Source organism: Pelobates fuscus, chromosome 2 (assembly GCF_036172605.1).
Source record: "Pelobates fuscus isolate aPelFus1 chromosome 2, aPelFus1.pri, whole genome shotgun sequence".
NCBI classification, from domain to species: domain Eukaryota; kingdom Metazoa; phylum Chordata; class Amphibia; order Anura; family Pelobatidae; genus Pelobates; species Pelobates fuscus.
This window is the reverse complement of record NC_086318.1, coordinates 408,957,789-408,980,447: the sequence shown is the minus strand read 5'-3', so window position 1 is coordinate 408,980,447 and position 22,659 is coordinate 408,957,789. Positions and strand designations below refer to the sequence as shown.

The window sequence follows — 22,659 nt, the reverse complement described above, 5'->3', positions numbered from 1 at the left end:
TGGCAGTGCGTGTAACAGAAAACAAAAACTCTGAACATGGAACTTCCGAATATCTCCTACTTTACACCCCCACCCCCAATGTTATGGAGATTGAAGACTGTAACATGCAATATAGTTACATATCAGAATTCTGTCCTACACACTGTACAGGGCCCACAGCTTCATTCACCCCTAAATTAGCTAGAAGGAGCCTCGTGGCATGCATTGAATATCCATACAATATAATGGACAATGCCTTTGAATATGTAAGCTCCCATTTAACCAGCTGTTTACAGACATGATTGCTTAAAAAGTAGAGTCTTTCAGTATTATAGAGTTAAGAAATACTGTCACGTGTCTACCACTAGAGTGCAGTCTTATTTTAGCTTGCAATTTGTTATGTCAATTTAAGATTTGGAATTAAAATACATAGTGAACCTACTCACACTTTTGTGGGCTTCTCAGAGCTCTGCTGTATTACGCATAGATGGTACAATCCCCATCTCTGGGATGAATGTAGATGCAAAGTAGTGTTGTCAGGGTACCTGAGGTCTCTACCTTTGAGAAGGGTAGAGACTTAGTTGTTTATCCGTCTAGACACGCCATATCTCCCGTTCCTCGCGGTCCATCCAGCCATTCTAACGCTGTCCGCAAGGGATCCGCTTCCTTTTCTAACATGACGCTCGATACGTGACGTCTTGACGCTATCCCGAGCGACCTGCCACTCTATTGGCTTTATCCTATCAGCACTCAGCTGAGGCGTGTCTACTCCCCGGACTCAGGGTATTTAAGCTTGCTTCTCTCGTCAGCTCATTGCCCTGTCGTGGTTCTAGCTTGTCTAGTCACTCAGTGCTCTTGTATTCTAGTATTCTCTTTGGTTTTGACCCGGCTTGTTGTACTATTCTGCTTATCTCTGTTATCCCTCTGACCCGGCTTGTCTCTCACTTACCTGTCTTCTCGTTCCCTCGACCTCGGCTTGTCTCTGACTATTCTCTGTTATTCTATGTACGTTAGTCCGGCCATTCTAAGGCCCGGTATACGTACCTTCCTACTGTTTGTACTCTGCATGTTGGATCCCTGTCCCGATCCTGACATTACGACAGGGCCAATGGATCCTGCAGGTACAAACAGTCAGCTTGGTTCTTCCGACCCCAGGTTTGATGCCATGGAACACAGGATGGATCAGATGGCCCTAGCACTACAGGCGCTATTGTCTCGTGCTAGTAACCCACCAGAGGAGACACGTACTCCTTCGATCTCTCCTGTAAGTTCAGGCCTAGAAGTAGCTACTGTTGGGGCTTCTTCTCGTATTACTCCACCAGTACGTTATGGCGGTTCTCCTGAGAAGTGTCGTGGCTTTTTGAACCAGATCAGCATCCATTTCGAATTACAACCCCGCTCCTATCCTACAGATAGAGCGAAGGTTGGATTTATTGTTACGTTACTCATTGAAAAGGCTCTGCGATGGGCTAATCCTTTATGGGAGAATGATAACCCGTTAGTCTATAACTATAATGCCTTTGTAGCTGCTTTTAAAAGAACTTTTGACCCCCCTGGTAGGAAGGTCAATGCAGCTAGATTACTGTTGCGCCTTAGACAGGAAAATCGAACACTTGTGGATTATGCACTAGAGTTCAGATCCTTGGCGGCAGAGGTTAAGTGGAACGAACAGGCTTATATAGATGTATTTTTAAATGGGTTATCAGATGTAATCCTTGACGAAGTCGCTACTAGAGAGCTCCCTGAGAATTTGGAGGATTTCATTTCTTTTATCTCTCGCATTGATGAACGCTTAAGAGAGAGGCAGAACACTCGAGATAGGACTCGTAGACCCTCCTTTAAACTAGCTCCTGCATTTCGAAATTCTGAGATCGAAACCTCACGTTTCCCTGAGCCTATGCAGATAGGTAATACTCACCTCACAGAGGAAGAGAGACAGTACAGGAGAAGGGAGGGTTTATGTATGTACTGTGGAGACAGAGGTCATCTACGCCTAAATTGTCCCAATCGTTCGGGAAACGCTCGCACCTAAGTTTCTCTAGAGGACTGGCCTTGGGTGTATCTATTTTGTCCTCTGTTCACAATTATAAAGATCACAGGCTTCTGTTACCCGTTTCTTTGACTTGGGAGAAGGGAGTAGTAAAAACCATGGCTTTGATTGATTCTGGAGCTGCTGAGAGCTTTATCGATCAAGTTTTTGTTAACAAGCATACTATCCCATCCCAGTTAAGGGAGACACCTCTGGCCGTTGAGGCCATAGATGGTAGACCTTTACTTGAGCCTGTTATTTTCCGTGAGACCATACCTATTAATTTAACTGTTGGTATCTGGCATGAGGAAGACCTACCCCTGTTGATCATTTCCTCTCCTTCTATTCCCATAGTCCTGGGGTACTCCTGGTTAAAGAAACATAACCCTATCATTAATTGGGAGTTAGGGGAGATAATCTCATGGGGCCAGAGTTGTCAAGAGAAATGTTTGCGGAGGGTCTCGCCCCTTTGCCTGGCGAACACGTCGGCTAACTCCTCTAATCCTACAGAGACTCAAATACCACCTCAGTACCTGGATTTAAAGGCAGTATTTGATAAAAAGAGAGCTGATACTTTACCTCCACACAGATCCTTTGATTGCAAGATTAACCTACTCCCTGGTACCATGCCTCCCAGGGGTCATGTATACCCGTTATCTACTAAAGAGAATTCAGTTCTAGAGGAGTATATTCACGAGAATTTAGACAAGGGATTCATTAGGAGATCCTCCTCCCCTGCCGGGGCTGGATTTTTTTTTGTTAAAAAGAAGGATGGTTCACTTAGGCCTTGTATTGACTATCGAGGTTTGAACAAGATAACCATTAGGAATGCTTATCCCATTCCTTTGATTACCGAACTCTTTGATCGTTTAAAGGGTTCTACTATTTTCACCAAGTTAGATCTCAGAGGGGCATATAACTTGGTGAGAGTCCAGCAGGGACACGAGTGGATGACGGCGTTCAATACTCGTTACGGCCACTATGAATATACAGTTATGCCTTTTGGGTTATGTAATGCACCGGCTGTATTCCAGGATTTGATAAATGAGGTTCTTAGGGAATTTCAGCAGGAGTGTGTTATTGTATACCTGGACGATATACTCATACATTCTAGAGAGATTGAGACTCACCACGAACAGGTCAGAAGGGTTTTGCACAAACTTCTTCAACATGGTCTGTACTGCAAATTGGAGAAATGTAGTTTCGACCAATCCCAAGTAAATTTCCTCGGATATGTGATCTCTGGGGAGGGATTTAAGATGGACCCGGATAAGCTCCAGTCCATTCTGGATTGGCCTCTACCCAAGGGTCTCAAGGCCGTTCAGAGATTTATTGGGTTCTCCAATTACTATAGGCGCTTTATTAAGGGTTATTCTTCTATTATTGCGCCCATCACCAATATGACCAAACAGGGGGTTGATACTAAGAATTGGTCTACGGAAGCTCTCCTTGCTTTCAAAACTCTCAAGGAGCTTTTTGCTTCCGCCCCAATTTTAGTTCACCCTAATACCACTCTTCCTTTCCTACTTGAGGTAGACGCCTCGGAGACTGGCGTAGGTGCTATCCTATCCCAAAGGCTAGGTGTGGATAAACCATTACATCCATGTGGATTTTTTTCTAAAAAATTGTCTGGTGCTGAGAGCAGATATGACATTGGTGACAGAGAACTACTAGCTGTTATCAAGGCTTTAAAAGAATGGAGACATTTATTGGAAGGGACATTACATCCTATTACTATTTTGACGGATCACAAGAACTTGTCCTATATTGGAGAGGCCAAGCGATTGTCTTCCAGGCAAGCTCGTTGGTCCTTATTCCTCACCCATTTCAACTACGTTCTTACTTATAGGCCTGGTTCAAAGAATTCTAAAGCCGATGCTCTATCTCGCCAATATGAACCTTTGGCTTCTTCTGAACCGGTTCTGTCCTCTATAGTACCCCAATGCAACATTATTGCTAACACAAGTCTCAAAATCCATTCTCCGTTGCTTGCCCAGATCTTGAACTTACAGCATCTGGCACCTGGACAGACTCCTGAGGGAAGAAAATTTGTTCCTCCTGAACTCCAACTGGAGCTCTTACAGTGTTTCCACGAAAGCAAGGTGGCTGGTCATCCTGGCATTCGCAAGACTTATTCTCTGATCTCCAAGGATTTCTGGTGGCCTTCCTTACGAAAGGATATTAAGGAGTTCGTCGGAGCTTGCGAGACTTGTACCAGGACTAAACAGCCTCACGCATCTCCTTGTGGTTTGTTGCTCCCCTTGGACATTCCTGAGAAACCATGGTCCTGTTTGGCCATGGACTTTATTGTGGATTTACCTGCTTCCAAGAGACAGACTGTTATTCTCACGGTGGTGGATAGATTCACTAAGATGGCTCATTTTGTGCCGTTGCCTAAACTCCCCACGTCTCCTGAATTGGCGGAGATTTTTGCGAGAGAAGTTTTTCGCTTACATGGGATACCTTCTGAAATCGTTTCTGATAGAGGCCCTCAATTTGTCTCACGATTCTGGAGATCCTTCTGTTCTCAATTAGGTATCAAATTGAACTTTTCCTCTGCATATCACCCTCAGTCTAACGGAGCCGCTGAGCGTACTAATCAAAAGATTGAACAATATCTGCGCTGCTTTGTTTCCGAACACCAGGATGATTGGGTCGGTTTGATTCCTTGGGCAGAGTTCGCACACAATAATCTCGTTTGTGATTCTACTCGTTCCAGCCCCTTCTTCATGAACTATGGCTTTCATCCCTCCATTTTTCCTTCGGTCTCTTCTTCCCAAGGAGTACCGTCGGTTGATGATCATGTCGCCAATCTGAAGAAGTTGTGGGATCAGACTCGTCAAATTCTCCTGCATAATTCTATGTTGTTCAAAAAACACGCTGATAAACACAGAAGGGCGGCTCCAGTTTTTGTTCCTGGGGATAGAGTATGGCTGAGTACTAAGAACATTCGTTTAAAGGTTCCCTCTATGAAATTTGCACCTCGGTACATAGGTCCTTACAGGGTTTTGTCTCGTATCAACCCGGTTGCGTATCGCCTAGCTCTGCCGTCGGCCTTACGCATTCCCAACTCCTTTCATGTGTCTTTGCTGAAACCACTGATTTGCAACAGATTCTCCTCTACGGTTTCCTCACCTCGTTCGGTTCAGGTGGACGGGCAGGAGGAGTATGAGGTCAACTCCATTATCAATTCCCGATTTTCCCGGGGAGGATTACAGTATCTGGTCAACTGGAAGGGATATGGTCCCGAGGAGAGGAGTTGGGTACCTCAGGAGGACGTCCATGCTCCTCGTCTCCGCAGGGCGTTTCACTCCCGCTTCCCATCTTGTCCCGGTTCCTTCCGCCCGGTGGGCGTATCTGAGAGGGGGGGTACTGTCAGGGTACCTGAGGTCTCTACCTTTGAGAAGGGTAGAGACTTAGTTGTTTATCCGTCTAGACACGCCATATCTCCCGTTCCTCGCGGTCCATCCAGCCATTCTAACGCTGTCCGCAAGGGATCCGCTTCCTTTTCTAACATGACGCTCGATACGTGACGTCTTGACGCTATCCCGAGCGACCTGCCACTCTATTGGCTTTATCCTATCAGCACTCAGCTGAGGCGTGTCTACTCCCCGGACTCAGGGTATTTAAGCTTGCTTCTCTCGTCAGCTCATTGCCCTGTCGTGGTTCTAGCTTGTCTAGTCACTCAGTGCTCTTGTATTCTAGTATTCTCTTTGGTTTTGACCCGGCTTGTTGTACTATTCTGCTTATCTCTGTTATCCCTCTGACCCGGCTTGTCTCTCGCTTACCTGTCTTCTCGTTCCCTCGACCTCGGCTTGTCTCTGACTATTCTCTGTTATTCTATGTACGTTAGTCCGGCCATTCTAAGGCCCGGTATACGTACCTTCCTACTGTTTGTACTCTGCGTGTTGGATCCCTGTCCCGATCCTGACAAGTGTACAGTGACTATGTCCAATGAGAATCCAGTAAATAGAAATCATGTCTTCCTTAGCCAGAACTATCAGCATCTGTGTAGGGAGTAGCAATAGCAATCATTGTGCATGCACTCCCCCATACACACACACCGTTCCACCCCCATCTACACACACACACACACACACACACACACACACTGCCCCCCATACACACACACCCTACTCCCCATTAGTGGTGTATCCTAGTTTTGTGCTGCCCTAGGCATCACAAAACTCAGACACCCCCCCCCACCCCGCCTTCTAAATACACATACACACTCACTGACAGACACATATACACTAGCTGACATACATACTCACTGACAGGCACACATACACACACACTCAGTAATAGACAACATACACACTCACTAATAGACACACACAGTCACTAACAGACACGCATACACACTCACTAACAGACGTGCATACACACTAACAGACACACACATTAACACACTCACTAACAGACACACACATACTAACACATTCACTAACAGCCACACACATAGTGTGTGTCTGTTAGTGAGTGCGTTACTATGTGTGTGTCTGTTAGTGTGTGTGTGTGTCTGTTAGTGTGTGTCTGTTAGTGAGTGTGTTACTAACAGACACACACACACACTAACAGACACACACATAGTAACGCACTCACTAACAGACACACACACTCACTAACAGGCACATACACTTACTAATAGACACACACACACTCACTAACAGACACACATACACTAACACACAAATACACTCAAATTGTTTTAAAATATTTGTTAAATTGAATCCCCCCAGCCTCCCTACCTTTGGAAGTGCTGGGGTGGATTCTCCCTTACCCTGGGGTCCAGTGTGGCTGCTGGGCGGCTGGCCAGTCACTGCAGTCGGCGAGGGAGCACTGATCCTCCTGTTCAGCTCCCTCGCGAGCCGCGTAGTGATGCCGGCGCCGGAGTGACGTCATATTCCGGCTCCGGCATCACTGCGGTGCGCGCGAGGGAGATGAACAGGAGGATCAGTGCTCCCTCGCCACCTGCCCGGAAAGTGCCGCCGCTGCCAGTCTCAGCGGCCCCCCGAGAAAGTGCCGCCCAAGGCAAATGCCTTGCCAGCCTCGCGGGAAATATACCCTTGCTCCCCATATACAAACACTGCCCTGCCATTCACTATTGCTCCCATACACACAATTGCCCCCTATACACACACACACTGCCCCTCCATACACACAAACTGTACCCCTCACACACTGCCCCCCTCACACACACTACTGCCCCCATCCAGTTCTACAGCCCCTATCGCAACATATCCCAGGTAAGTTGTCAAACTGTCTGTAAACAGTTTAACTACTTACTCTGGGAGGGCACTACGGCACTACTGGTACCATAACCACTTCAAAGTGCTGTAGTGGTTATTGTGCCTGGATTGATTGTTTCTTTAAATAATCTACCAGTGCCCCTCCCAAGATTAGATTCTGGATCTGCGCTTGAACGGCAAGCATTTCTGCCGAACAGGGGCCCAGTATATGCCGTTGCTCTGTACATATACACAACCTAGAAAATCTTTGGACTTGGGGCACCTTGGAAACATATTAAAATGTTAAGGGCGCCTTGAACCTAAAAAGTTTGGGAACCACTACCTTTAGAAGACACAAAAATCTAGACTGAATGGTTTAATTTATGTTCTTGTTATAAAACTGCTCAAGTTAAAAATGTTATAGTACTCTGAGCATCTCCTTTGTATTTTGTATATCATACTATGAAAAGCTCCAAAAAGTAATTTAAGAATGAAAATATCAATGTTAAATTTGTTTTTTAATAAACTGTGCAGGGATTTTAAGATGCTGTCAAAATACATTTACCCTATCCACATCTTATTTGTGTGGCTTCTCTAGTAGACTTGCTAATTAATCCACTGAGGATAAATTGCTTCCTTTCTAAGACCTGAACCGGTTAATACATGTCAGAAGGATTTAAAAGTGTGTAAAATAATCGATCAGCAAGTGTAGGTAAAGTCATGCTAAGATATCATTTGAAAGAGTTCGGAACTCCCAACACAGACAAGAGTTTATTCACCAAACACCGAGTTGTAGTGAATCGAAAGCCAAATAGATTTAAGCAAACCGTGATCATAGCCGTGTTTTCCAAAATCAAATTTTTTGCATAAATGTTACATTTATTTTTTTAATTCACCTCAGTTCAGAATTCACTGATTAACCTCTGAAAAGTTTCATGATAATGTTAATTATTTATTAAAATCTGATTACCTATGCAGGAGAATTAAAATTTACAGCCAGTGTTTTACTAAAATTTGAATAACGTAGTTTCTCAGTGACAGGGCGACTTTAAAGTCCATATGGTCATCAGACAAAATTAAGCAGGGCAGAGTTGTAGATATGTCATGTTTCTGTTCTCAGGATTATAAAACGTGCAATAAAAATCTAACATGGTTATTTAAGTGAGTATCCAAAGTGAATTCAAATTGAATTACAAATTTAAGGTAACTCTGTCATGTCAGGAATATAAACATGTATTCCTGACACTACAGTGATAAACTAACTATTTAGGTAGCCGTCCCCCTTAGATTGCAGTAAAAAGGTGATTTTACTCTCCTGTTCTCTCAATGCAGCTGGCTTCCACTCAATGGCTGAAATCATCAGTCTTGATGATCTTGGTCAATCACATGGCAAAAACGCTGCACTGCACCAGTCAGCATTTCCTCATAGAGGTGCATTGAATCAATGCATCTATATGGGAAACATTCAGCAGACTCTGAATGTCAGTGTTGCACACTGTGCAGGACTGGACTAGGAAGCACCTTGGTGGCTGTCTGAGTGATTGCCACTAGAGGTGTTCCTAGGCAGCAATGTAAACACTGCCTTTCCTCTGAAAATCCAGCGTTTACATTAAAAGCCTGCAGGGACAGGCTATACACATCAGAACAACTACATTAAGCTGTAGTGGTTCTGGTGACTACAGTGTCCCTTTAAGGCCAGAGTAGCCAAACTAACAGCATATCTGATGTGGGGAATGTTTGTTTAATTTTGTACCTAATTTACTTTGAATTCACACTATGTGCATTACCTTGTCTATTTTGTTTCACTTGTTAAAAAAATTATGGTGGTGTTGATTTCGGGACTGTTTAACCCCTTAATGACCAAACTTCTGGAATAAAAGGGAATCATGACGTGTCACACATGTCATGTGTCCTTAAGGGGTTAAATTAACACGGTTTGGTCCTGATTGCATTATCTGAAGGCTAATTGGCAGACCCTCCTGAATATATCGGTTAATGGCTTTGGTGAGCCAACAGTCAAGCTAAATGCAGTTAAATGTGAAAAAAAGCAAAAAAGCGTAGAATGCAATTCCATACTAGCCCTTCATAAGGAAAGAAAACCAATTAGAAAAGGAAAAAACACAAAATATACACATAATTTGAAATGTATTATGCAAAACAGGTAAGATCCAGTATTGGTATTTTAGTCAACACAAACGTCACACTTGTGTTCAACAATTATATTCTTTAATGTATGCCTATTACTAGAATTTGGGAATCCTAGCACAATTTCACCCATATACAGTAATTTTTTTATGACTAGAGTCCACACATGTGTGCAGGAAGTTAGGAGTCCTAAGAATTAATTTGCATCAAAAGCATGCCTTTGTCATTGAATGGAAAGACAAATGCCATTAGTGTAAAATCATATACATCGGATATCCCTGCAACATCTCTTCCATTTACCTTAATCGTTTGAACCAGGAGCAATAAAGTTTAACCAAAGCATATACTTATGGGGGACAACCGATCTATGTCTTCTGAGAAAACTTTTGCAAAAAAAATGTGTCAGTTTCTTTTTGGAGGTCCATCTGGTTAATCAAATTGAAATAGGTATTTAAATCGTATATAGCAGAATTATACATGTATATGTGAAATGCTAGGATCTGATCAATTGCATAGATTATTATTTTCCTTTACCTTGTAAATATAAAAAATAATATTAACATTTTAGCTTTCTATCTATTATCATGGTTATACAGCTACTTTTGATTTCTGCACAGCCCTGTTGGACGAGAATCGTGCGGTAAGTAAACAAAGTTTAAATCCTTAACAATAAAAATGTCTACTGTGTTTTACACTCCCCAGCTTTGTCCAGTTCTTCTGATTCAGTTAGAACCACTTTTCGTTCAATCTCCACCTGTAATAAAGACATAAAATAAATTTTTACGTCCGATATCATCTGTCTTTCTATCACATAATTACATTTATTGCTCAACGTTTATGTTTCTGAAATTCTGATTAATAATTGCTTTGATTTCTTGTTCAACTTGATTTCCTACTGATGTGAAATTTACAGGTAGAAAATGTGATCCTTGAAAATTAAACTTTATAAGGACATTTCTGTAATTACATCCAAGAGCACGATGTTCTGCTTTGAATTCCTTAATTCACAGCCTGATCCTTTTTTGTCCTTGTCACTTGCAAACCTTCATTACAGAGACAAGGATTTGTAAAAGACACAAATAATTTTGGCTTTTTGTTGTATGCAAGCAGCATGACTAAATACGGTATATCACGTAAGAAAAATCTGCCAAATGAAAACTATATATTTTTGTAGTATATATTTATGACGTTGGTAATTCAGAGGGTTAGGGAAACCTTTTAGTCCAGTAATGAGATTTCCCTTGACCTGTCAATTGGCTATTCTGTATTATTTCAATATATTGTCAATCACCATTATTCTGATTACTGGAACTGTTCATGCATACATATGGGCATGAAAGCTTGAAATATGCCTTACAGAGCCTAACTAAACACTTTCATCTATTGTAAACTTAATTACAGGGCAGGCAGATGGAACAGAAAGCAAACGTACAGTAATGAGTGGTCCCCAGTTATTTTAAGTATGAGGACCCTTGTTTTACATTTAACATGTTCAAATAAATTGTGAACCCCAGCAAACTACTAGCTGCATTTTTAAAGTTTTAGTCTCTGATCACTAACTGTTATTATTCTGGTCTCTTACCCTCTGATCCTCAATCGTAAATTTAACCTTATCCTTTAAAGGGACACACTAAGCACCACAATGCATAGACCTGTCCCCCCTTTTTTATTTTTTATTCACATTCCATCCCAAACCAGAACACACAGCATCTTCGTTGTAACATAAACTGCATACACATTTATATGGTATATAAGTACTCTGCCGGGGGGTATAAATTAGCGGAATGTGGAGTTTTAATATAATGGAAAGATACTAAAAAATATTTAAACGTAACAGGTCACATATTGCCATGCAATGTGTGGCTCATACAATCTTACAAATGCGTCTCCTGAAGAGGTTAATGCACCTCTAGTAAAGAGCTTGACTGAGGGTTCCTTTAGTCGTAACATCGATCGAGGTGGGGGAAGTATGGAACAGATTTAACAGGAGCCAGTTACACCATTGTGGGCTTAACCTGGACTAGGGTTCCTGACACAGACATCATAAAAGTAAAATTAACAGAAAACACCCAACAATAAAATTAGGGTAAACATAAACATAAGAACAGGTTATCAGGTCCACTTTCAGGTAGGAAATTTGATACTAGCAGTAGAAGTAAACTAGACACTAATGCTTAAGCATTAGAATATTATATATATATATATATATGTATTTGTTTTTTATTATTATTATTTTTTAACATTAATCTACCCCTTTTAAGTGTATTTACCTTCAAGTCATGCTTATCATGACCCTTAACATGTATGTCTCTTAAACTCAAGTCTGCAACACTGTGTTCTCTGACCCAGTACTCTTGTCCTCAGTCCTTTACTCTCTGACCCTCAATGCACATACTCACAAGTTTTCTTTCCTCTGTCCCCTGGTCTTATGCCCTTGATTTCCTTCTCCCTTACCGTAGGTTTTCATTCCAAGGTTCTTTCACTATTATTATTATTATTATTATTTTAAATGTTTATAAAGTAACAAAAACTTTTACAGTGCTGACAAGATGTACAGACAAATTGAAATCTCAAATTTGACTAACAATAACAAAAAGTAGTTACAGCCCTGCTCAAATGAGCTTACAATCTAAAGTTACTGCATGTTTTAGGCGTTCCCCCAATTCCCATTTTTTTTCTGTGTAGACTTTGAATCCAGACCAGATTCCTATTGGGCTGAGCACCCCACCCATCCGATATGCCTGCCCCTTTAGAGGTGACCTCAGGAAAGCATAAATTGAATTGTCTCTGGAAACAGTTTAAGCTTTAAGTATTGCAAGCACAGCACCCAGAGTCGAGCTGGAAGGTAAGCAGGCAGAAAGCCTGACAATAAGGTGAAACTGAATCCCTATATTTGTTTGTTAAGATAAGTGACTTTAAGTAGCCTTGTAAAATGTAAACTGTATTTTTGTTTTTTTTGTGTGTGCGCTGTCTATTAACTATCTGTACACTGTTCTCTTTTATCCCTCTTCTTGGTACTATTACTCTCTCATTTCTAATTGCTCTCCCAAACATTATTAGTTCAAATGGCACTAATATATGATCACTTTCTCCCCACACGTTTCCTAACATTATTGTTTTGAAAAAAAAAAAAAAAAAGTTGGGACGTTCTTTTAAATACCACTGAACCACTGAGACATACACACATATATTGTGTGTGTGCATATTTACGTATTCTCACAAGCGCGCATGTTATTGTTATGACATTTTATTTATATTGTCAGATGCATTTGTTATTTTTTTTTTTGTGTCTTCCACAAAAACATAACCAATCGTTTGTAAATAAAATATATGCATCTAGGATAGAAAAAAAATAGTAATATGTTCATATTGTTGTGTGTCATGTCAAAAAATAGATTCAAGCAAGATTATATTCAGCTGATGTAATTGAACATTTTCATGGCAGTTGTTCAGTGTTTGAACTTTTGATTTATAACACCTGCTGAAAAAAAAGCATAGATTGCATGTATTCAAAGTTAAATTGAAATCCGTTGCCACTGATGTGTGGACTCAGCGATTTGTTTTTTTCAGGTGTGTATGATTCCATTTGCATAAGTCAGATAATATATACTAATTACAATTTTAAAAAAAATGGTTACTTGCTCACTACCACCAAACCTGTAAATAAAATTGATTTTTTTGTACTATTGCATACTTTTACTAAATGAAACAACTTGTCTTTTCTGCATTAAATACATTAAACATTGTGCTTGGCAAACTCTTTGTAAGACCAAAATGTATCCCATGGAACAGCAAAGAGAGGGGAATGGGCCTTGACAAGGCCAGGAAATAGGCATAGCAACCATGTCCATTAGGTCATTAACTTGGTGGGGGTGGGGTTTTTGTGATATATATATATATAGCGGCTATTTTAGGTAGTGGCCATTTTTTTTTTTTTTTTTTTTTGTCAATCTTTCTTTTATTGAGGCATTAATAATACGGGGTACAGAATAAAGAGTAGGAAATGCATAATTTGTACAGAGTGGGAACAAGATAACGCAAGAAAGCATCTCCTATGAGTGTCAGCCTCATTTTATATTAATAGAGTACAGCACCGTTATACTAACAAGTTGAGCGATCAATAGTAAAAGTAACAAAGCATCGTAACCACAGGCTTAATACAGATCTAAACATTTCAGTCGTGAAGCAAGGGAATCAGCGCATATGCTAAAATAGGAAACATATATTCACTTTCTAAATTCCTGGAGATCTGTCTCATTTTTGTATGTATTAAACATGCTAGGCAAGCTGTTAAATTGCTATGCTATGTAACAATGTGTAACCATTAGTAGTGGCCATTTTTAATTAACCTTCAATTACCTGTTAGTTGTCTGTCAGGTCTGTGTTGGTTTCTGCTTTCTTTTTCAGATGGATTAGTTGGAAAAGTTCCAGAAGGGCGTCCGGGCTGTGGTAGCTGAGCAAGGGATGTCGTGGCTGCAGGATCAGATTGTGTTGGCTGGGCATTCGGCAGGGACTGTGGCTGCTCCGGTTCATCAGCCTATGAGGAGTACCAGGGCTCCCCAGCGGCTGAGTCCTGGTGCTGTCCCTGCACAGCCGAGGAGGAAGAGTCCGTCCGCGGAGGTGGATGGTTCCAGAGGGGAAGCTGGTGAGAGGCTGGTGAGGGCGGAAAGAGCCGGTGTGGTGTGGCCGGAGCCACGCGGTCAGCGTGTTAGAGGTCTGGCACAGCAACTAGACACAGCAAAGGTCTCTTCAAAATGAGAAGCACCTTTGACCCCTCCAACCTAAACCCTACATTAAAAACGTTCTCACAAATGTTAAAATTTGATACCATGAAGGTTACAACCACCCGGAACCAAAGACGTCCGAATTTATCTAAAGATGAAAGAGAAGCCTTAAACAGCCTGGCTAAAGATATGTCCATTACTATACGTCCAGCGGACAAGGGAGGCGCAATAGTCGTCCAACAATATGACGACTATAAGGAGGAAATCCTTAAACAATTAAAAGATACCAGAGTCTATGAATACACACAAATAGACCCCACCTGTGAATTCAGTAAAGTTGTCCAACAGACACTGCAAAGGGGCTTAGAAGCAGGTTTCCTCACCACCACGGAATATGAGTACTTATTTGAAACCCACCCTCGATGCCCGATCATATACACAGTGCCTAAGGTTCATAAAAACCTGGAGCGCCCACCAGGACGACCGATTGTATCGGCGATCGGGGGATTATTAGAACCCATAGGGAAATGGTTAGACGCAAAATTTAAAAAACCGGTAATGTCACTACCTACCTATGTCAAAGACTCGGCGCAAGTCATAGCAGCCTTAAATTCTATAGAACTCCCCCCACAAGGAGTCTACTTAGCAGCCATCGACGTAAGCAGTCTATACACCATAATTCCCCATGAGGAGGGAATTCAGGCGATGCGCCAAGTACTAACACAGTACCAAGAATGTATAGAGCCCCCGATTGAATATATACTTGAATTATTGGAACTATGCCTTACACTTAATTATTTTCGTTTTGAAAAAGCATTCTATATACAAATATCAGGAACATCGATGGGTGCCCCTATGGCACCCATGTATGCTAATGCATACATGCATGCATATGAACAAGTACACATTCTTCAAAAATATGGTCATCATATCCTGAAATACCTGAGATACATCGACGACGTGCTCATCATATGGACAGGTGAAGAACAAAGTCTCCATGATATGATAGGGTCATTGAATCAACTGGACTCACCAGTAAGACTTACCCATCAAATTAACAACCAACAAATTGACTTTTTGGATCTTCGAATTTTCATAGAAAACAACAAGCTGGGGTATACTTTATTTGCCAAGGAAACTGACCGCAATACGTTACTACACGCCAGCAGTCACCACCCACCCAACCTTATAAAATCTTTACCGGTATCTCAATTTATGAGAATACTGAGGAACAACTCTGATTCTACAAAAGCAGCAAACCAGGTACAAGAAATGTTTGAAAAATTTTCACAACGTGGATACCCAAGACAAGTGCTGGAGTGTGCATATTCAAAAGCACTCAAAAATTACACAGACGGCCCTAAAATTAAAAACAACCAAAACAGAATGATCTTCCCTCAAACGTTCCATTCATTATCGGGAGAGATGTCCCAGAAAGTAAGACACAACTGGGAGGTTCTTAAAAAAGACAAAACACTACCGACGATATTCCAAAATACCCCTATGATTAGTTATAGGAGAAACAGGAACCTGAGGGATTATCTGGTTCACACGGACATATCCATGGCGCATCAGTCTGTTCAAAGCCCAGGCTGTTATCGTTGTCTGAAGTGCATGGCTTGCAATAGTATGACCCCGGGCAAAGCGTTTTACCACCCTCGCTCAGGTAAAGAATACAAGATACGGCAAAGGATCACGTGCACCACTACACATGTAGTATATCGCATCACCTGCCCATGTGGACTCATGTATATTGGCAAAACGTCTAATGATCTCAGGGAGCGCATGAGGGGACACAGATCCACTATCAGGACTGCGTTATCTAGTGGTATAGCAACCACCCCCATAGCCAAACATTTTTTGGAAATAGGGCACACACTGCCCACATTGAAATTTATGGGCATTGAACATGTTCCGGCCCCGAACAGGGGGGGTGACAGAGATGTCCTACTTCTTCAAAGAGAAGCCTTCTGGATCTTTACATTGGGAACTTTGTCCCCGGGGGGACTTAATGAAATCAACCCACTCAGCTGCTTCATCCCGAAAAGATAAAGAAGACAATAGTAATTGATATATCTGCACTAAAGGTCATAGAAAAATCATAACTGGTGATTAACTCATGAGACTTTTTTCCACTACATATTATTCATATAGTATTCATATATTATTATTATTATTTTTATGTAGCTAGAATATGTTGGCTGATGGTTGCTCCTGTTATACTCTATAGACTGTATGGCCGTTAATTGGTAATATAATACATACATAGTACCCCGGCGGGGTACTCAAATATACTTTGAAGTTTTGTTACAATGTATCTATTGACACTAGGAAGTCCAATCTATACGCAGCCACCTTATGTTAGTGTTTAAAAATGTAGCAAATGCAAAACACTGTTTAACTCAGTTTAACAAATTTGTTTAAATATTCAAATAGAATCTAAAATTCTTAGTTAGTCTAAGGTGGCTTCGATATTTTTTATTTCTTATCCTTGAATTTTAATATATGTCTGCGAGCGCAGATTATTAGATATTTGGCCGTAACCGCAATCACCGTTAGGCCTTTTTTTATTTAGGCACTTAAGGGGTTAATCCCTATTTTTCAAAGTTGAATAACCACTTTCACGTGTGCACAGCCTCTCTTTCATATAACCTACTCTCCAATCAAATCACCTGCAATGTATATTTAAATCACTGTTTTTCCGCCTTTCATTGTCTTGAAAAAAGTCCCACGAGGACTGAAACGTCGACTTGTATGTCTTTTGAAATTTGGCAAAATAAATTGTTTATATCCTTAAGAAGACCTTCGAGTGCACTCTTTCCATTTGAATATATTAAAGGCTGAGGCAGCACCGAGGCAAGCACAAGACCGGTACATTGAGTGCGGGACATTTGCAGTTTATATATATATATATATATATATATATATATATATATATATATATATAGCGGCTATTTTAGGTAGTGGCCATTTTTAATTAACCTTCAATTACCTGTTAGTTGTCTGTCAGGTCTGTGTTGGTTTCTGCTTTCTTTTTCAGATGGATTAGTTGGAAAAGTTCCAGAAGGGCGTCCGGGCTGTGGTAGCTGAGCAAGGGATGTCGTGGCTGCAGGATCAGATTGTGTTGGCTGGGCATTCGGCAGGGACTGTGGCTGCTCCGGTTCATCAGCCTATGAGGAGTACCAGGGCTCCCCAGCGGCTGAGTCCTGGTGCTGTCCCTGCACAGCCGAGGAGGAAGAGTCCGTCCGCGGAGGTGGATGGTTCCAGAGGGGAAGCTGGTGAGAGGCTGGTGAGGGCGGAAAGAGCCGGTGTGGTGTGGCCGGAGCCACGCGGTCAGCGTGTTAGAGGTCTGGCACAGCAACTAGAGGAGTGGGTTCGGAGTGTGCCCCGTCGCAAGGCGGCTGGCGGGCGCAGAAGGTGGCTTCGTCATGGATGGGAGCGCCGCCAGGCCGGACTTCACCACTGGAGATGCCCATATACTTGATGAGTCTGCCCCTGGTGATCTTGACGGCACTGCCAGTGGGGGGCTGGTGGGAGGTTCAATACAGACCTGATGACCATGAGACGCGGGGGTCTCAGGCAGCAGGCGGCCGGCGGGAACAGCCCAGGGTAATCCTGGGGCGAGGCTGGATTGTGCAAGGATAGGACCAGGTGCAGCAGAGACAGGCGGTCCCCAAGAAGGTGTCTGAGCCAGGATAAGAGCCCTTCTGTTAGGCGCTACTGCTGGGAGCCTACGGTCTATTCCGACAGGAGATGGCAGAGCTGGTACAGTGCTTCTAGGTCCTCTAGCAGAAGCCCCCCGGGGGTAAGGCTTACCCCATGCATCCACTTGGGTCAGGTTTGAAGGCGCAGCTCGGACAGGGATCACAGGCGGGATTGTGGGGAGGAGCTACTGAGAGCAGACTACTCAGGTTTTCTTCTCCTTGCAGGTTGTGGACCCTTTCTCCCACAGTTTTGAGGCAGGACCAGGATGTGAGACGTCGGAGGAATGCTGACATTCCTGAACCTCTTGAGGTGGATGGACAGGCAGCTCCCCCGGGGTCCTCGACGGCCAGGGGTTCTGGCGGTGAGTCTTCTTTTGCATCACACTCTGGGTCTTTGTTAGACAATCTGAATCTGAAGACTTTTTGAACAGTTGATTGGAAGGGGCGCAAGAGGCACACTTTAGCAGGGTATGGGATCCTCCGTGTGTTGGCGGTGGAGCTGGCGGTGCGGTGGATGGGAGCGACCCGGGGGGGCGAAGGTGTCTTCTCTAGCTTTGGGCGATTCATTGGGGGCCGGGGAACGAGCGAAATTGGCAGGTGAGATTCCGAATGTGGTGAGGCAGAATGTGAAAAGACGTTTGGGAACTGGCTTAGAGCATTTTGTATCTTGGCGAGTGTGTTAGGTGAGAAATTTACAGAACGCCGTTCGCAGTTCTTTTATTATTTGGACAGTATATGGAAGGCCTATCGCACACATGGGGGACTAGCTTGGTGGAAGTACGATGAGCAGTTCAGCCAATGCCTGTTGGCTAATCCAGGGATATGGTGGGACCAGATGGACCTTCCGTTCTGGATGAAGTTGATGATTGCTCAGAAGGCGACGCTCTTTCAGTGAGGGGCATCATCGTCGGCCAGCCAGAAGAAGGGGTTTTTCTGACTCTTTTAAGAGGGCCAAGTAAATGGGGAGAGGTAAGACTTCCTCCGCAGGGGGAGCTGGGGGATCGGCAACACCTTCCACTTCCTCTGGGATCAACCCCAGTGAGGGTAGGCGCGAGGGCACCCTGACTAAGTTGTTACACTGATCAGGGTGCAACGAAAGTCTTGTTTGAGGGGTTTTCCAGGATTTATTTTGTTCCATTCAAGGAAACAATTGTGGGGCGTGTGTGTAAGAACCTCAGATCAGCCGGGATCACCCAGAGGTAGTTAGGGACAAATTGTTTAAGAAGGTTCAGTTGGGTAGGGTGGCGGGGCCGTTCGCCACCCCACCTTTGGATGATCTACGGATTTTGCACCTGGGAGTGGTCCCTAAGAAGTAAATGGGTACGTTCAGTTTGATTCATCATTTGTCGTATCCGAATGGCTCTTCAGTGAATGATATCGATGCGACCCTGTGTTCTGTGCCCTATGCCTCATTCGACCAGGCGGTGAGTTGGTTAGGAAAGCAGGTGGTGGGGCGCTGATGGTGAAGGCAGATGTAGAGTCGGCGTTTTGACTCCTGACTATTCACCCTGCATTTTACCATTTATTAGGTTGTTCATTTTACGAGTCGTACTTCGTGGATCTCTGTTTACCTATGGGCTGCGCTATTTCGTGTGCGTATTTTGAAAAGTTTAGCACCTTCTTGGAGTGGGTTGTGGGGCTGGAGTCTGGTGGGGGCGCTATTGTACATTACCTCAGCAATTTTTTTGTGTATGGGTCCTGCTGATTTCGACCGGTGCGGTCATACTTTGAGGGTTTTGGAATGTGTGGCTTTTATTTTTGAGTTCCCGCTCATGGCGGACAAGACGGTGGATCCTACCACTTGTCTCAGTTTTCTTGGGTTGGAAATCGATTCGGTGAAGGGGGAGTGCTGGTTGCCGGAGGACAAACTGGTTGTGCTTCGTCAATTGGTTAGGGACATCCAAGGTGCTCGGAAGGTTACACTTCGGGTATTACAATCGCTGCTGGGTAGCCTCTAGTTTGTGTGTCGAGTGATACCTATGGGTAGGGTCTTCAGCCGGTTGTTGGCAAGAACTACGGGCGGAGCCTGGTCCCGCCATCACTACAATAGGATCAGGGGCCTGCAACTTCGTTGGAGGAGATTGAGTTGTTTATGGACGCTTCTGGGAGCGTGGGTTTCAGAGCCTATTTGGCGGGCGAGTGGTGTGCGGAGCAGTGACCGGAGGCATGGAAGTTGAGTCCTTTGATACGGAATTTGGCTTTTCTGGAATTATTTCCATTTGTGGTTGCGTTGGCATTGTGGGTTGAGTCCCTTCGCAATAGAAGTGATATTCGTCTCGGACAACATGGCGGTTGTCCATGCCATTCATAATTTGTCAGCTTCCTCTATAGCAGTGGTGTATCTCTTGCGGCGATTTAACATTGTTTTTCGGGCCCGTCATGTGCCTGGGTTATTGAACGTCATGACTGATGCATTGTCTCATTCACAGTGGGATCATTTTCGTTGTGAGGTACCCAGGGCGCGGAGGATGGGTCAGGCCTGTCCGCAGGAGATGTGGCAGCTCAGGACTTCTTGCTTGGGGGACTCGTAAGGAGCTCATTGGCGCGGGCATGAGATCTGCCTATGCAAAGGTCTGGAAGGCTTGGGACGAGGTGGTGGGCTGTGCAGAGGCTCCTCAATCTCGACAAGGGAGGTTAGATACCCCTTTATGGTTTATATGGCGGTTGTTTTCCCATCAGGTGTCTCCTCCTGTAGTGGTTGATCGGAATATGGCGGCGTTGGCGTTTTTTGTTTAAGTTGAACAGGTGGGAGGACCTTACCAAATAGTTTCTAATTCGACAGATGCTGCGTGGTTTTCGGAGGGAAAAGAAAACGTTGGATACAAGGAGGCCGGTTTCTATAGAAGTCTTACAGAGGTTGGTGTCCTTGTTGCCGGAGGTATGTGCTTTGCCTTATGATGTGGTGTTTTCGGTCGCTTTTATGTTTTTTGGAGCTTTTAGGATTGGTGAGCTGGTGAGCACCAATCGGTCTGGTGTTGGTTAGATCCAATGGTAGGATGTTGCTTTGTGTATGGATAGGGTTGAGATTTGTTTGGGTCGGACCAAGACAGATGGTTTTGGGAAGGGTTGTTTTCTCTGCTGGGGTCAAGGGTCTGCCCACCTTTCTGTGCTTCTGGCTATATGGGGGTTCTCACGGGGATTGTGGGTTGTTTCCTGGTGCATGCGGATGGTTCGGCATTGTGGCGCTTCCAATTTTTACGTTTTTTAGGTCGGGTCTACGGCAGTTGGGTCTGGATCCGTGGCAGTTTGGGACACACTCTTTCCGAATAGGGGCTGCGACGGAGGCCTCCCGCCTGGGCCTGGGGGATGAGTTGGTTTAGAGAGTAGGTAGGTTGGAATCGGTCCTACCTGTGGCCAGATAGGCTTATCTAAACTGGGGGTATGCTGGGGGTGTGCGTTGGATGGTGTTCTTTCCCTTCTTTTTCTCTGTTTTCATTCTAGGTTTGGTGGCCAGATTGGTGGGCCACTCATACGTCTATTGGGCGCAGAAGAGAGCCGCAGTTCAGAGTCAAGGACTACAGCTGGGCTTTCCTCTGGAACTGGTTCCATTGGTTTGGTTGGGTTTCCGTGGTTTAGCTGGCTGAGCATCAGTGGGGAGATTTTTATGAGAGTGGCGGCGGGAGCTGCTCAGGTATAATGGTCATCCACGTTAGTCCCCCAGAGAGAGTTGGTATGTTGGATTAAGAGGATGTAGACCGGCTATGTGAGCTGGTCCGCAGTGTGGTTGTGGTGTGGTTCAAGATGGTACCTAGGTTTAATTGGAGACATGCTAAGGACCCAGCTGCAGTGGTACGGTGTAGGGGTAAGATTAACAGGATGATGGCTGTGTCTATTCGGCAGGTTGGAGGTGTAGCGGTCAGGCATCGGGATTTGAAAGGTATGCTTCCGGGATATTATTGGAGGGATGGTGTGCATCTTTCTGATGTGGGGTATGACTTGCTTAATCTGGGTTTTGAGGAAGGTATTTATAGGGCCCTGTTTTTCTGTGGTGTGGGTCGCTCAGGAGCTTTAGGTGGTCAAGCCCTGAGATGTGGTGGGGAATGGCCAGGTTAAATTTGGGGGGTAGATATAGAGTAGGTAGAGTAGGAAGTGGGGCATGGTTAAATTAGTATGGATTAGGCAGGAAGGGTTCATTTGGTTGGTAGGCTTGAGCTCGTTGGTGGCTCCGAACCTGGGGGTGTAGGGGTTTGTCGGTACACCCCTACAGTTAATCAGTTTGTTATGGGGCCAATGGAACGGCCATGTTATATGTACTGTTAATTATATTGTTATACATAATTTTGTTGGGGCATGGCCAAGGGGTATTTATGTACAGGGGGATGGTGGGTTACATATGGATTATTTTGTTGGCAATTACCTTAATTTGTTACATTTTCTTATAAATTAATAAAGCTGTGGACATACATTTTCCAATAAGTAAGTCAGTGTCTGTGTATTTTTGGCATTGTGAGGATAAGTGTTTTGAATATGTCAAGAAAATCTGGCACTTGTCAAGAAAATCTGGCACATGTCAATATAATTTAACTTGCTAGGAAGGGCTGGTAAATTAGATTTAGTCCAAACCTCTATACTGCAGGCAGTGCAATCTCCATAACACTAACCTAACATCTCTACTACAGTGCAATCTCCATAACACTAACCTAACCTCTCTACTACAGTGCAATCTCTCTAACGCTAACCTAACCTCTCTACTACAGTGCAATCTCCATAACACTAACCTAACCTCTCTACTACAGTGCAATCTCTCTAACGCTAACCTAACCTCTCTACTACAGTGCAATCTCCATAACACTAACCTAACCTCTCTACTACAGTGCAATCTCTCTAACGCTAACCTAACCTCTCTA

At 43.6% G+C, this 22,659-nt stretch overlaps 1 protein-coding gene across 1 annotated transcript in view; it reads right to left on the bottom strand.

Moving 5' to 3' along the window:
* Nucleotides 1-9,428: 9,428 nt before the first annotated feature.
* Nucleotides 9,429-22,659, bottom strand: part of STON1 (stonin 1) — a 102,034-nt gene continuing 88,803 nt past the window's right edge. Inside the window, exon 4 of the mRNA XM_063443939.1 lies at nucleotides 9,429-10,138. Coding sequence (XP_063300009.1) covers nucleotides 10,064-10,138 — 75 coding nt within the window. The 3' untranslated portion in view covers nucleotides 9,429-10,063. The remainder of the gene's footprint in view (nucleotides 10,139-22,659) is intronic.